The sequence below is a fragment of the Ambystoma mexicanum genome, chromosome 1p, assembly GCF_040938575.1.
Source record: "Ambystoma mexicanum isolate Mex_15411 chromosome 1p, UKY_AmexF1_1, whole genome shotgun sequence".
NCBI classification, from domain to species: Eukaryota; Metazoa; Chordata; class Amphibia; order Caudata; family Ambystomatidae; genus Ambystoma; species Ambystoma mexicanum.
This window is the reverse complement of record NC_090921.1, coordinates 284455445-284471876: the sequence shown is the minus strand read 5'-3', so window position 1 is coordinate 284471876 and position 16432 is coordinate 284455445. Positions and strand designations below refer to the sequence as shown.

The following is a 16432-nucleotide window of genomic DNA, read 5'->3' as shown; positions in this document are numbered from 1 at the left end:
TCTTGTTACTGTGGCTCAGGGAGAACTAATTACCAGTTTATACAGAAAGCCCACCAGTTCTAATATTCCACTACATGCCTTGAGTAATCACCCCACTGCCCTTAAATGGAGTATCCCCTATGGCGAGTTCATTCACATACGCAGAAATTGTACAAAGATTGAAACCTTTGATTACGAATGCGCTCTCATAGCTAACAGTTTTAAACAACAGGGTTACCCTAAGAAAATTTTGGAGAGAGCTTTTTTGAAAGCGAGAAGTATGGATCGCTCACAGCTACTGTTGCAGGAAGGCACTGAACATATTACCACTGACTCGAATGAGACACGTCTTATTTTAACATTTGGAGCTAAAGCGCATAGCATACGCAAAGTCATGCAACGTCATTGGCATATTCTCAAATCTGATGAAGATTTAAATACCATCTTGGGCAACCGCATTAACATCACTTTTCGACGGTCTACCTCATTCAAAGATACTTTAGTTCCCAGTTTTATGAGGCCCATTGACTATGTAGTAACCAATGCCAGGCTAAATATTAAATCCTGCGGTTTTTACAAATGCTCCAAATATAAAGCATGTACTCATGCTGTTAATAAGACTCATTACACCCATCCCATCTTGGGCACTAACATCAAGATCGCATCTAGAATCACCTGTGATACAAATCATGTGGTATATGTTCTCAACTGTCCTTGCAACATGTGGTATGTGGGCAGTACCAAAGGCAAATTGAAACTAAGGATACTTCAGCATATTCGAGCCATCAGAAACACTGATTCTAACTATCCGATGGCTTTACATTTCCAGTCCCAACATGACAGTAAATTGGAGGGTTTTTCCTTCTTTGGGATTCTCACAGTGCCCAAGTTACCAAGAGGAGGCAATCGATAGTTATTGCTGAGGCAACTGGAGACTAAATCTATTTTGGACCTAGAGACCAAGAAACCTAGGGGTCATAATTTAGATGAAGAATTGTACACTTTTTTGGGGACCTAATAGCTCATATTTTACGTCTTTTTCTTATGTATTATTGCTGGATTTTTGGCTTCCCCGGTAAAAAAGTCTTCACTTGCCTTATGTCAACAAGATCATTCCATCTAGGATAGGACACATTTTTTATGGTTGTTTTTTCATGAATTATGTCGCTCTGTTTTGTATTATTATCAGGTTTTAACTTGTATTTTAGTAGGGAGTATATTTATCTTTTTAGATTGATAATTGTGATGTATACTATTTTTTACACAATACTCTTTGGACTCTTTTAACGCATTCAATCAGTGTTACATTTAGTCTCGTCTTTTAAGATCAATAATCGTATGTTTTGGGTATCATGAATATTTATGCATACAGCATTCTTTTTCCTCCTTTTTTATTTTAATGTGTGGATTTCTTAATCAATGATGGAACGGGCCTATATAGCATGTATGCATTATTTATGGGAAATCCTAAGGCTTATCAGGAAGGGTGTTTGCCTCCTAAATTGGGGCATTTTAGGGTTTATGCACTTTGCACTTTATTGTGGATCTATATTTTTATGATTCTCCAGAAGTCCATGGCTGCACGTTCTTTTGCCATCCTCCTTGTATTTTTAAGGGAGTTTGGTTGGTTTTCAAATTTTGAGACTATATGATAAGTGCACCCATGGACGTAGAGCACTGTGCGTTTTATCTTTGCTGTAGAGAATGTAATTTTGATCCCCATGCGTTTCCCTTTTCCCCTTTCTCCTGTACCCTGTCTATCCCTCCCCCTACTATTGCTGCTATGCATTTTGCACTTTGCATTTTGCACAATTGTTTATGCACTAAGCACTTTAACCCTGTCCTAATATAGCTATACGTGTTTGATTAGACCCGTTTTTTACCCTAACATATATACAATGTTCACTCGATGTACTGGTAAGATTGTGACTACCGATGATCAAGGCGCATGTATTTATGTCATTCAACTCGCGCACGTGCACAACTCGCATAGAGGGTCCATAATGGGGAGATGGCAATATACCTGTGAGTGTGCCTTATCACTCTTTTGGCACAGGTTTCATTTAATTTTAATTTTGGAAGGTTGGTATTTGACATTCTACTACATCTTCTTTTGCATACAACATATTAATGTTTACATATATTATATTAAGGTGCTATGCAGTCCGCCACTGCTTTTGTATTTTGCATTTGCAGGGCGAACCTTACTATATGCATGTGTGGTTCCTTCCCTCTTTCCAATGGTTATTATTATTATTTTTTGACAACTATTTTACCTCCCATTTTGACCATTTAGGTTTCCACAAGGTATTTGCCATCTCTTTGGTTTGTTCCCTCCTTGATGAATTTTGTGGCGTTTGCGGCAACAATGAAATCTTTAAACTGTCACTTCATGTTAAGTACATTATTTAATGTACTTATTTGAGATTACAGAGGTTGACATGAGGTAAATTTGGTCACTATAATATGGCCGACTGCTTTTTCTTCACATTAGAGTAACGTTCTGAATGAGACATTCTATACATTGCAACCATAGAGTTTGAATTGCGTTTTAAGGAGTCCTTTGTCTGTGTTTGCCCTACTATCGTGAACAAGCGGTCAGTTGATCGCGAAACGCGTCGTTGTAACCTTCAGGTTCTCCTTTGAAATGCACTTTTTACTAATAAAGAACATTTGGTGCTGCTTGATTCTTGCCTAGAAGCCCTTTCAATATTTCCTCTGCAAAGTTCTTAAGGCACCAAAAATGGCTTTAAGCCAAAATGAAAAAGGGTACAAAAATGCTTAAATTGATAAATATTCTTATGAAACACACTAAACAGGTCCTAGCACACATGACCTACAAGATAAGCAACAGCACATACTTTAGATCAGAATGGGAGGGAAGAAACACTTTCGATGGGAAAAAGACAAGTGTAAACTTTTGAAAATGTAAATTTGCGGCAAAATTTCCCAATGCGATTTTTGATAAAAACACTGTTCCGCGATGCGGTTCATGGTTCTGGATGTAGCTAAGGGTCTTGGGTATTAGTGAGAGTTGAAATTGGGTTTCTATCTATAAAATTGAAGAAGTTATAGAAGTTTTAGTAAGAGGCGTTTTTGAAAAATAGGCGCAGAGAAAAGCAGAAATTCAGTTTTAAAAATGACAGATTGGTTTTATTACACTATATTTATGACTATGGAAAAGAGAATACCACGCATGAATCAGTTACGCACGGCCGATTGTAACTCCTCACATATGATACTCTAGTTTCCGTTCTTATGGGAATTACTTTATTTAATCCAAATCACTAATGGGTTATGGTTTAATGAAACAGATGAGAGAAAAATCAGCGCAAGAATGGGTCTGACAATATTAGGGTTCTGAAGTTAAAGAGGGGATAGGTTGAAAATGCGATAGGACAATTCAAATATACTATGGGTCAATGTTATTCCTGTTGATACTTACAGTTCCTTGTAATTAATATTGTACCATCAGAGTTCTGGTCATCGGATTGGGTCAGGTCTACCGGCAGCAGGGCACTTCAGGAGAGATTGTCAGTGGCGGTTCTGGTCAATTTGGATGGCACCTCAACTGGAGTTGGAATGGATTGGCCTTTCTGTTCACTGGACATGGCAGATTAGCAGGATGCGAGTTTCAGCAGGCTTGCCTTAATGGTAGCAATCAGACTGGATCAGAATTAAATTCTCTTAAGTTTGGGATGGTTAAATTTGGGTCTAGATAAAAAGAGTTTAGCAATGCTAAGGTCTGGATTCTGCAAAGAAGTCTGGAATCAGCTGCAAGATGAAGAGTTCTGGAACAAAGCGCTGTGTGGAAATCTGGATGTGGTCAGGAAGCAGTGTGTGTATGTGTAGTGAAGTTCCTATATTTATCCTACCGAGTGACATCACAAAGTTTATGGTGTGGGCAGAATTTCAAAACACCCCCAGTCCCCATGGCTGTGAATGGCCACGGGCACTTGCCCTGTTCTGGTTGGCAATCAGAACAGACCTGTCATCTTTATGATGGGATTTAGGAACTCCCACATTGATTTTGACCAAAACTTAACTTTTGCACAAATGTACATTTCTAAAATGATGTCCCCTGATATAATCAGACACATACATTGCATACTTGATGGGTTACTTTCACATTCAATCCCCATCTCTTTGAGAGCTGTCTTTGTCATTCTATGGAATTTTATCAATTTTAATCATAATGGTTTGGACTAATAATTTCTAATTTAGTACATATCTGGACGATTATCACTGGAGCATGAATATACAATCTGATACTTGCAGCGTTAATAGTTTTGCTACAATTTGGGTTTTCCTGTAACTTTGGTTCCTTTGGTGGTACAGGGTTCATTAATGTCTTCAAAGCAATGGCCTATAATTAGGTTAACATCTACCAATTTTTAGATGTATCCTCCTTCAGGTTGCACAGTTAAAGAGTTTCAAACTTAATCACAATTAAGGATTTAAACACCAAAAGTTCAGACCAGTTTTTTTTTTCTTTGTAACTTCCCTTTCACAAGCAACAGCTGTCAAATCCCTTTGATCAGGGTGGGGTGTAGAGGGAGGTTTCCGGCCCCTCCCCAGAAGTGGACAGTGCTCAGCCTGTCCTTTGTGCTTGGCTTCCTGTAGCAGTTGAGTGTCAAGCTGAAGTGTGAATCTTTCCCAGGCTGGGCTGTCAGGTCAGAATTAAATAGTTGATTAGCTCCAGACTGGGTTTGGAGTTTAAGTTAAAACAAATAAAAAAAACACAGTTGTAGGTGGATTTTGACATTTAAATAATTATGCCTTTCAACAAAAACATACTTTTAAACAGGCGATTTTTGCACTTTCTGCAGGTACAAAGCACAATTAAACTGAGTCCTTTACATCAGATATTCCTCTGCAGCACCAGTTCTTTCCTGAAGTGCTGGGATTTGTTTTTCAGTTTGGAGATATGTATCCAGCCTTTTGTTTGTAGTTTCTCTTTACAGCTGAAAATGAGACGGATTGTTATATGTTGCCACTTTTATCTGCATTTTTCCTGTGTAACTGAAAAAAATTTGTTGCTGGACTGGTGTTTCATAAAGACATTTCTTAGCTGCTGTCAGCCAGTGAGGCTCGGTTTTCTCTGACTGCACTGGATGATCTGTGGTTTGATCACATTTTTCATTTCAATGGTTCACTTGGAAAATTACTGAATTTAGGACCAAAACAGCACTTTGAAGGTTGCAATTGATTGGGAAAACTGCATTTTACAGGCATTTTCGGATTTTAGCCCACTTCTGTGCCCTTGCTTCATGTGACGGGTAACAGCACCTACTGGCATTCAGTGAGTCCTGTTTTTACACCAACTTTGACTGTGTGGCATGGGTGTGCAGCCTTTGGTGAGTGTGGCCCATGCACAGTTTTGCAGATTTTTGCGCGCACAGGGGTTAGCGCATCCATTTTTGGCTGTTTCTTTCGCCATTTGTAAATTGAGGCAGTGGGGCTCATTTGTATGGGTTAAAATATCCCACAGATCAGTAGCATTGAGTGCCTCAAAGATTGGGTTAAAGCCCTTTCCCCGCCTGGATATCTCCATTGAGTAATCGTTCAAGATTCTGATGTCGGCTTCCCCGATGCGTATTGGGGTTGCGGCTCTATAGGCTTTCAGAATGGCCATCTTGTGTTGAAAGTTCAGGAGCTGCATTGTTATTATACGCAGGCGATCCCCCGGGGGCAGTTTGGGAATACGGGCTCGATGGACTCTCTCGATAACGTGATCCCTCGCTTTGTCAATGTGCAGTGTGTCCCGAAAGAAGTCATACATAAAGGATTCCAAGTCTGGTCCTTCTGAGTTTTCCGGAAGACCGACCAGGCAGAGATTGTTACGAAAGGATCTGTTTTCCTGATCTTCAATCCTTTCTCCTAGCCGTTGCACCTTTCTAATGACGCCATCCAGATTTGTTGCTGCCGCTACCTGCTTGTCTTCTACCACACTAATGCATTGTCGTCCGTCATTCTCTCTGCTTGTGCGGTTGGGCGAGACTGAACACCCTGGAGGTCCCGCTTAATAACTTGTATGGTTACGTTATCTCCTGAGTCCGTTGACCGATTATTCTCATTTCGGCCAATATGGTTTGGAGTTGTGTCTGAACATCCATCTCTGGTTTGTTTCTGTTCAATCGTTGTGGTGGAATGCCAGGTTGGACGGCGCCATGTGTGTTTTCTAGACCTTGAGTCTTGTCACTCTGCAGCATGCCCCCACTATTGTCGTTGACTTGTGATTTGCCTCCTGTATTAGCATAGGAGTGGTTGGAATTTGCGTGACCTATCAGGCTTCTATTGCATGTTGTGCGTCGCTCTCAGTGGCCTGGCAGACGCAGGCGTGAGGTTATCTGCTTGGGGGCCGTCGCCTTTTGTTGTCTTCTGAGGATGCTCTTTTCTAGAGAGGGATGCTTTCGGGGGTCTCAGTCTTTGATGTATGCAAGAAAATATCTACCCTAATGATGCACCAGAGAGGGTGTTCCCCGGTGTTGATTATGTTAAAGATGAAGAAATGTCTCTTCCTGGTCAGCCGGGTGTGCGTGGGTTAACCAACATCTGTAGTACGATTTTGGTAGCGTGCTGAGTACACCCTTATAGCACAGGCTGTATGATCCCCACGGTGTGGGTATGTCGTTACTCACTGTTTCCTTTGCATCTGGTCCAATCAGGGAACTCCTCTCTGCGTCATGTGTGCTCCTCTGTGATCAGCCTGGTATCTTGGGGGTGCGATGGCCCGTGAGACGGGGACGTGTTGGCAGCAATCGAACAGATATGTCATTTGATTGCTTTAATCTATCGTCCACCTCCCTATTGAGCTTGGTGCCGGATCCGGTGACTGTCTTTCCCGGCCTTAGTGGCGGTCGTATTTGCCCTCCGCCATGCTCCAGCGGTGTTGAAGTGTCTATTTTGTGTCCGACAGGATGTTCCTTCTGGGACGATTTGCATTGGTTGTAGCCAGGTTAGTTATCTGTGATGCACGTTCTCCGATCAGGCAGTGGCAACCCTCTTTCAGGTGGCTCCATACGTCTGCAAAGGGCGTGGGGGGTTTTATATGGTGCTGCCGCATATCTTCATTGTAAGATGGCCTGGGTTAATTCTTTGCGCCCTTCCTAGGCTCAACTGTGCATATCTCCGCCGATCTCAGCCGTTCCTTTTCCTTTAGGAACTTGTGGTGAGGGGAGGCTTCCAGCGAGTGACGTTAGTTGATCATGCAGGGTGAGTCGGTGTAGTAGTATACCTGCTGGCCGCCCGGTGCTGGTGTCACAACCCCAGGTCTAGCCGTGTCGGCGGCTGCCCCTGGTAATCAGTTGCGGCTTCCCGCTTTATGTGTGGTATCTGGTGCCGGTGCAGGTATCCCCAGACTTGGGCATTTCCCCCCCTAGCGGTGTCTACACAGAGGGGATCCTGACACTCACACGCTTATCTGCCGCAGGTCTTATGCGTCGGTAAGTGCGACCGTGTCGAGCCAGTAGTATCCAGATTAACAAGGGGGTCCTGGGAGTCCCTCTGCCAGACATTAGTCCTGGTTACGAGAGACTTACCCAGAGTCTTTAGCTCACTATCTTTCACAGAGAAGAAATATCCCAAACATATCAGTCTGTGTCCTGCCCTGGGGCAGTGCAGCACCGAAATGCTAGGCAATTCTTCTCTAACAAGAGTACCAACAGAAACCCCAGACACGTGTTTCGGTCTGGTTGGACCTCATCAGTAGGGTGGATCTGTGCCTCTCTAAGAATAGTGAGCAAGGGGTCCACGTCTGGATTCCCCTAGTAACTTAGGGTGAGACCCAAAGTTACTTAAATATGCAGATTAACAAGGGGGTCCTGGGAGTCCCTCTGCCAGACATTAGTCCTGGTTACGAGAGACTTACCCAGAGTCTTTAGCTCACTATCTTTCACAGAGAAGAAATATCCCAAACATATCAGTCTGTATCTGTGTCCTGCCCCAGGACCCCCCTTGTTAATTTGCATATTTAAGTAACTTTGGGCCTCACCCTAAATTACTAGGGGAATCCAGACGTGGACCCCTTGCTCACTATTCTTAGAGAGGCACAGATCCACCCTACTGATGAGGTCCAACCAGACCGAAACACGTGTCTGGGGTTTTTGTTGGTACTCTTGTTCAGAGGAGAATTGCCTAGCATTTTGGTGCTGGACTGCCCCAGGGCAGGACAAAGACTGATATGTTTAGGATATTTCTTCTCTGTGAAAGATAGTGAGCTAAAGACTCTGGGTAAGTCTCTCGTAACCAGGACTAATGTCTGGCAGAGGGACTCCCAGGACCCCCCTTGTTAATTTGCATATTTAAGTAACTTTGGGCCTCACCCTAAATTACTAGGGGAATCCAGACGTGGACCCCTTGCTCACTATTCTTAGAGAGGCACAGATCCACCCTACTGATGAGGTCCAACCAGACCGAAACATGTGTCTGGGGTTTCTGTTGGTACTCTTGTTCAGAGGAGAATTGCCTAGCATTTCGGTGCTGGACTGCCCCTGGGCAGGACAAAGACTGATATGTTTAGGATATTTCTTCTCTGTGAAAGATAGTGAGCTAAAGACTCTAGGTAAGTCTCTCGTAACCAGGACTAATGTCTGGCAGAGGGACTCCCAGGACCCCCCTTGTTAATGAGCCAGTAGTATCGCAAAATATATGACTTGATGGGTTTCATTTAACTCTGGTTCCTGGTCCTAGGTCGCGGATGTAAAGAACGGGCGGTCGTCACTGAGGGCCCATGTTGTGTATCAGCCCATATCTGCGGCACCAGTGCTCCGTGTACGTACCGAATCGGATTGAGTAGTCTTCTCAGTATTGTGTAGCCCTGTGGTCTGTCACTTGAGCAATCTATGCATTTTGAAGGGAGATTTATTTACAGAGATGTTCGTCTGCTCCCGAGCCTCATCAGCCCGCAGCCTTTTTTCTCGGGCTTTCGAGTGACCCCCTCCCCAAGATTTAGTCATTTCATTTCAAAATATTGCTATTTTTCAGTTTCTCCCACCTAAAATGAATATAACACATTGCATTCTTTTGGGAAAATTAAGTTCTTCGGATTTCTCTGACGAAATCCCCCAGGTGCTTCAGAATGTTGGCGTGTATGTGTAAGTACTCTGACGAGGAAGAGTAGGAGTAATAAAGGGGGAAGAGTGGGAGTATAAAGATTACCGGTAATTAATCGAGCATTAGCCCCCCTATTCCCATCTATCTGCTTCTTTAACACCAGACAGCAACTACTTTCGCAATCCCACCGTGATTCTGTGCCCAATCCAGTGTTCTTGTATAACTCTCTCTCGACTCCCAGCCATACCTACATCAGCTGAACGTCACATGACAGAAGACTGTTTGGGTAAGGTCTTTTACTCGAATAGGAACCAGCCATTACCAAGGAGAAAAGTGCCTTTGTGTTGCATCACGGATTTATTTTGCAGTAGGACTGGTCTCGCTCTCCAAGGATACCGGAAGTACATCTGCAGAGGACGTCGGAACGGAACATGGCAGCGCTGTCCGGTGAGGAGAGTGGCGCGTGCAACGAGGAGGAACTGAGTGGAGAGTAGTATGGGTTGTAGGAGACTGAGGGACAAGGGTGTTGTGTAGGGGGGAGGTGTCCTGGCACCCGCTTCATAGCTACTTGTGAGGGCGGGAGTCCTGTTCTGACATAGCAATGGGAAATGACCTCGAATCACTTTACCGTGCATGTGCCCTCTAGTTCATCTGTCGTTTCATTGCGGTAAAAGCAATTGAAGAGAATCTGAGTGATTGGTGCTCTTCCCCAGTAGGTGATCCCAAGTGTACGATAGCAGTTTCGGACCTTTTGGTGTTCTGTTCCGATGAGAAATTTTAATATAGCGAAAACATTGGTTTTTTTCAACATTTTATATTGACCTCTTTGTCATTCGATTGATTTAATAGAATTGGACATCAGTCATAAAATTATTTCAGTGATTTGAACATTATTTGAGCTATTTTTATTTGACATGGTTTTTATTTTCATATTATCTTAATCACTGTTTTATTGATGATTGTGTTTAATACACCTTTGAAAATGGGTTTTACCTCTTTCCGTCCATGTCTTGAAATTCGACTCGTTAGGCTACTCCTTTAGTTATATAGGCTACACATCTTTAAAATATTAGCTGCTTGTAAACTTAGGCTTTGCCCTCATATTGTTTTGTGACTCGATGGGCCCCCCTCAATTTCTTTTTCTTTTTAAAGTTTTTATTAATTTTAAATAAGAACACAATGATGTACAACAAATCGGTGAACTGAGAAAAGTACATCAAATATTCAAGGAGCATGTCAAATCCGAGTAAAACTGAGTCAATAAGCATTATTTAAATCTAAGCCAATAACCATATTGGAATTTTGTAAAGGGGAGACGAATACAGGGGAAATTCAAAGACATAGGACATGACGGGACACACGACGGAATAATAGCAAATAACGATTAAATATCAATATGCAATTAAATACTAATTTTGAGAATTAAGATATTGTTAAAATAAATTACATTTTTTTTGTAAAATTTGTGCATAACATAAAAAGACATAGCATTTTCTGATCCGGCGGATGGAGCAAATGGGCTTCCACCAAACATTATAAAATAAATTGGCTTAATTTTTCCAGTTAAAAGAAACGGGCTCCCCTCAATTTCTTATCACACCTTTTTATTATTCCATTTTAGTTTTGTTTCCTATGCTGGTGTCCTGCCATGCTCCGTACTGGTGCAGCGATCACACCAAAAGCTGTCCAGTTATGTCCACAAAATCTGTCCTTGTACTAGGTGCTTCACTGCCACATCTCCCCTATTGGGCTCCTGCACCAGTAGGATGTTTTGCAGATGTACTAAAGCCTTTAATTCTCTACGCAGTTACATACATATGTCTGTGCTGCCCTTCACTGTTATTTGTTTTTAAAACTAACCATTTGATTGTCTTGGGAGGATAGCTCGGGGGCAATGTTTGATTGTCTTGGGAGGATCGCTCCGGGGCAATGTGCTCGTCTTGGAAGCAAGTAACATCCCCGGGTCCGCGCTTAAGAACCTCTGGGTATTAAGTGCGTTATAAACAATCATCATCACCTGAGCTCCAACAATCGGATTATCACATTACTCGAATCTAATCAGGTTTCTGTCTCATGAGAACTCTGGGAAGGTTGGCTTGTAGCATGACAACAGTACCACAAATGTATTGGTGGAGCCCAGAACAAATAATTGTTAAAACAACGATGCCAGTAAAGACCTTTATTTTCTATTTATTGACAATTGTGTGCTCAATATTGTTTAATGCAGTTAGTACAATTATTCTGAGTGTTTGAGTGCAAATATTAGATTCTTGTTTCTTGATAGTAGCAGGTGACGACAGTCAGTTGAATTATTTACAGCTGTAGAATTGAATATTTCTAACCACACTTTAGCCAACAGACCTTTGGTGTACCAGATAACAAGTATACAACATAAAATACAGGTAACTTAAATTATGCATATAAAAATTATGTTCAATTAAAAACAAAACCATTCTTTGGAAATTAATTATTTGATATAACCAATAAAGGGATTGCAGCCAGAGGGAGCTTCGTCTGACATCCGAGGAGGGGAATTCAGGATAAGCTAGAGTGTTGTGGGTTGAGTCCCAGAAAAGACCTGTGGTTTAAGGTTTCTGAAAGTTTACTTTGCCAACAGCCTCCAATCCTGTGATATTGGTTTCAGGATCCCATTTAGGGACGTGCACCCTCTGTAAACTAATCAAATTCCCTTATGAAATAATTCCCAGGCCAACCATTTCTCTGAGCTATGCTAGAGTTTTGTTTCGGAGTGCCTCCTAAGGTCCTTTCCATATTATATGAACGCTGGAGAGGATGAAGATATGCTTATCACGGAAACTGTTATTTTGTTCTTTACTGGTGGCGTTTCACTTTAGTACCACCTAATCTTCATTTGTGCTGGTATTGCCTCTATACTGGATCTAGGATTAAAAATATAAGACTCAATATTTACTTGCCATGAATTTAGGATTCGCTTTTCATTTTTACGTGCTTCCTCTAACTCTGGTTTGGCACAGAGTTTTAGCATAGAGATTGTATCAGAACATGATTGTGCTTCTGTCGGTTAAGTTGGCTGAGGTTGAGATTGTACAATAAAATATTTGCTAGAATTGCGTGGGACAGACTCTTCTTTTATAGTATTTACTGTTTTCACTGCTCTCTTCTTGCTTCCTATGTTGGATCAAAACAATCTTGAGTTGCCCAAATTCTTGCACATTTTCTTATACTCATTCTCCTAAAGAGATGCCAAGCCTGTGCAACTTCTGAAGCTCCACCTCAAGTCTGTTTCCCTCTGTTGAGCCTCCTTCTTTTTTGCTTTCAGCTCCAGGTACGAAAGGGAGTTAAAGGTGCTGACAATGACGCTATAATGTCAAGAAGCTGCCCTCCTTCATCTCAAGATCCAACTTGACTGCATACGTGACTCTGATGATCTCGTCCTCTTACTCTTCTTGACCTTTCTGCTGCTTTCGATCTTGTCAACCATGACATCCTATGCGATCACCTCATCACTAAATTCCACTTCTCCAGTGTAACCGCCAGTTGGGTCAAGTCTTTCCACAGTGGTCGCTCATCCAGGATCTCCATAGGTTCTGAAGCAGCTGATCATATTCCCGTTCCCTACGGTGTCACTCGGGGATCCTGCATTTCTCCTGCAACATGTATACTGAACTCCTATTCAATCCTCTTGTCACCCTGAACATAACCTACACCAACTTTGCTGATGGCACACAAATCCTATTGAAACTCACAGGGGACTATTCCTTAGACTCTACCAAGGGCTAAGGATTATCTCTTCTGTCTTGATGACAAACGGAACTACTCCTTGTGGGTCCCTCATCGGCTTAAGTCACTTGCCCCCCTCCCCCCCTTCTCCATTGCAAGGCTACAATGATCAGTAGAGTTTGCTAATTAAAATGATCTTGATTAGCAAACAAACCTATTTGATTAGTTATGTACTAATATTTGTAACCAGATGTTTATTGTACCCAAGACTAGAAATGAGCAACAATACAGAATTCTTGCATACGGCTGACATAAGACATTAGTGAGATGAGTGTCTGTAAAATGTAAAGACATGAATGGACATGGTTTGCAAGTATTTGAAAAAGAAAACGTTTCCCAAGTCCTTTGGCACTTTTAAGAGCGGAGGAGATGATTACTGCACTCTCTCTCCATTAGCCTCTTTTGAACTTGCAGTGATCACAGGAAAAAGGGTGGCGAAAGCCCACAGAGCAAAAGAGGAATTTAGGGAGAGCTCTGCTTTCATTGAACAGGGTAATTTAAATAGCTGGCTGTGCTGCACAAGTATCAATTTAAATAGCAAACCTGCAGAATTGCATAGCAAATTGCTATGTGACACTGCTTATTTTATGTCTTGCATTGATGGCAACCCTATCCTTGTCTCCAGTCATGTGAAAACCATGGATGCATAATTTACCAGACACAAGCACATTAATACCCTTGCCTCATCTGCAACATAAGCAGAACATTCTTGTCTCCATACAATTGCCTTACCCTGGCAATCATTGGGAGTAGATTGGACTATTGCAATGCTCTTCTCTTTGGCACCTCCACCAAGAATATCTCCAAACTACAACTGATTCAAAACAATGCTCTCTGTGCTGCGTTGGGTATAAAGCTCACTGATAACATCTCAAGCCAGGTGTGATGCCCATTTGCTACCGATAAAAGCCTAGTTTGAATTCAAAATCTTAATGATTACTCATTGTGGCATTCATAAAGCAGCACCCTCCTTCCTAAACTGACGTAGGTCAGAAAGACAACCTTGCGTTGCCTACGCTCTTGCTCTTATCACCCTCAGATACAATAGAAAGCGAGCAGTGGGGGATCTAGCTTTCTGGTTACTGACCCCACTGTAATGTGGAATGACTTGCCTCCTTACATCAAAGAAGAACCTTCTTACCTAACTTTCAGAAAGTCCCTCGCCTAAAAAACCTGGTTGTTTAACAAATACGATTGAGTACCTCTCAAACTGACCGACTTCCTCATTCCGTTTGCATCCGCTTTGATGCAGCCTGACTATATTACATTCATCTGTACCAGATATGTTCTAGCATTGTTCTTTACTTGATTGTATACTGCCACAGTGGTACCTCTGGGTCTGGGCGCTGCCAACAAATGCAATAAATAAGGTAAGTACTAATGTTTAATTCTTCTTGTCGCGTCACTCCAAATATATTGGGTTTTCTGCATCGGAAATATTACCATAATTCCTTGGTTTTGTTTCTTTTCTCATTTATTGACTTTCTGCGATACCAGAGACTTGACCCAAATCCTGAAGGCTTTCCATGCCCAAAGCCAACACTAGATTTGCCCTTTTTTGAGGAGGGACTAGTGTAGGCCACGTTTCGATACTCTATGGACCTCTTATATATTCTTGCAGCCTTCGCCTCCTTGCAAAACCTCAAGAAGACGATTCTGAGTTTTTGGTCATGCTGATACATCTTCAAAGTGTTTTTGATGAGTCTTGTAATCCCGGCCGACCCTAGAAAAAGAAATCCATAATCTTTCTAAGAGTTGAACCCGTAAGGGCATGGGGGGATTGGAGGAACAGCAGCGAATGCCTCCACATAGCCTTTACCAGGTTGACACTACAATGTGTTACCGTTTACGCCATCTGTACTGGAGGTACTTTTGGTCATTGTACTTGTTCTGATTGCACTACTTTAATTTCTTCAATCACTCCGTTTCTTGTAATCTGTATTCTTAATGTTTTCTTGATGGTAGCTGTCCGGTGATGGGGGAAGACTGCCATGAACTGAATACAGAGTTAACATGGGACAAAATGTTTTAGGATAAAGAATCGAAAAAGCAAAATCATGACAAGAATACCTAAACGAGTGACTTTAAAAAAAATCCTAAATAGCACCTAAAGCTTGTTTAACATCACTCCTAACTTTATATGCTTCATAAGTTAGTGAAGCTCAAAACATCCTCTCATTAAGACACCTTCTCTGGTTCACATATATGAATTCTTCAAACGGGCCCTTTTCAGGAACCCCTTGCCCCCAATCTCCCACCCCCAATTAGAAAAAAAGAAAGGAAAAAGCTTGTGGTTTTTGCCAGTTTCTGAATTACCATAGCTTACTTGCATGCCTGAAACAAGCCTGCACCTGTGAGATGTGGTGACGGAGCATTGGTCACAGAAACTGCTTCACTGGTGAAAGGCTTCAGAGTAGCTCCCCCTGCCTTCTCTGGTTACAGGCGGTGAGGTTACCAAAGGGCCAAAATGTGGGCAGGCAAAGTTATAGGTTGGAATGGGCCGGAGACGAGCCACAACACCTGAAACTCGCTACCGGCCCTGCAAAACGACATTAGCATTGGGGGGGGGGATGTGTGCAGAGAGACAGGAAACAGTCTAGAAAACTGGCACACCTGCATGCTAATTCAATGAAATCTTACAAGGTTTTAGACAATGAGAATCCTACATTGATGTGATGTATTTAGTTACATTTCATCATCCCGCTTGCTAATGGCAAATCCTTTAATCTTGCACACAACACTAGCAGAATCCCATCCGTCTGAAGCTGGCACATCTCTGCTTATCGTAACCATGGCATATTCCCTTTCTTTCAGGTAGTTTGCTGCAATATAGGCAGGGATTATCTGCCCAGACACCAGCACATTCATGCACCAGCCTCTGTGATATTACTGCCACGCTTAGAACAAGGCTGAGCCTCGTCTGGGCAGTGTCTCTTGGAGGCTGCACAGCCTTAGGTTCTGTGTAATTTTTGTGCCAGCCAATCATATGCTTGAGTCTCTTTGCTTTATGCAATATTGATCATCACTACGTTGATTTCCTGTTCAATATGTGCAGGGATTTTATTATAAGAAGAGCAGAAAAAACGCAGTAACCAAAGGCCCCTTCTGCGTTTCTAAGCAGAACTCAAATATTTTGATCATTCCAAGCACAACACATTTTGGTATGTTTATGATCGAAGCCCTACTCGTGTTTTAATAGTGTCGGTTACATTGTAAAAAGAACCGCCCAACCCAACCCAACCCAGGTTCTTAACTGGAGCCTTTATAATTCTGGTCCTGCCTGAACAGAGTATTCTTTTTTTTAAAATTCTTTTTATTACATTTTTCAACAGATATAACATTCCCCATAGCTCCCCCCCCCCCTTCCCACCCCCTCCCTGCGGTGCTGCCTCAGGTTTTCCGTTGTTTCCCGTAATTTCCTTGTGTCTCTTCGGGGTCATTGCAGATCTAACAGTCTTAAGCGTTGCGGACGCCATCCGATCCTGAAGTCGTCTCTGAGGAAAGTTAACACTTTCCCCCACTCGCCTGCAAAGTTCTGCATTACATTGTTCATTGCATATGTGGCCCATTCCATTGCCACGATTTCCCACACTTTACGCAGCCAGTCCTGGAATGTCGGAATGTCAGAGCTTTTCAA

At 42.3% G+C, this 16432-nt stretch overlaps 1 protein-coding gene across 1 annotated transcript in view; it reads left to right on the top strand.

Moving 5' to 3' along the window:
• Nucleotides 1-9336: 9336 nt before the first annotated feature.
• NDUFS7 (NADH:ubiquinone oxidoreductase core subunit S7) overlaps nt 9337-16432 on the top strand; it is a 93625-nt gene continuing 86529 nt past the window's right edge. Inside the window, exon 1 of the mRNA XM_069646794.1 lies at nt 9337-9480. Coding sequence (XP_069502895.1) covers nt 9465-9480 — 16 coding nt within the window. The 5' untranslated portion in view covers nt 9337-9464. The remainder of the gene's footprint in view (nt 9481-16432) is intronic.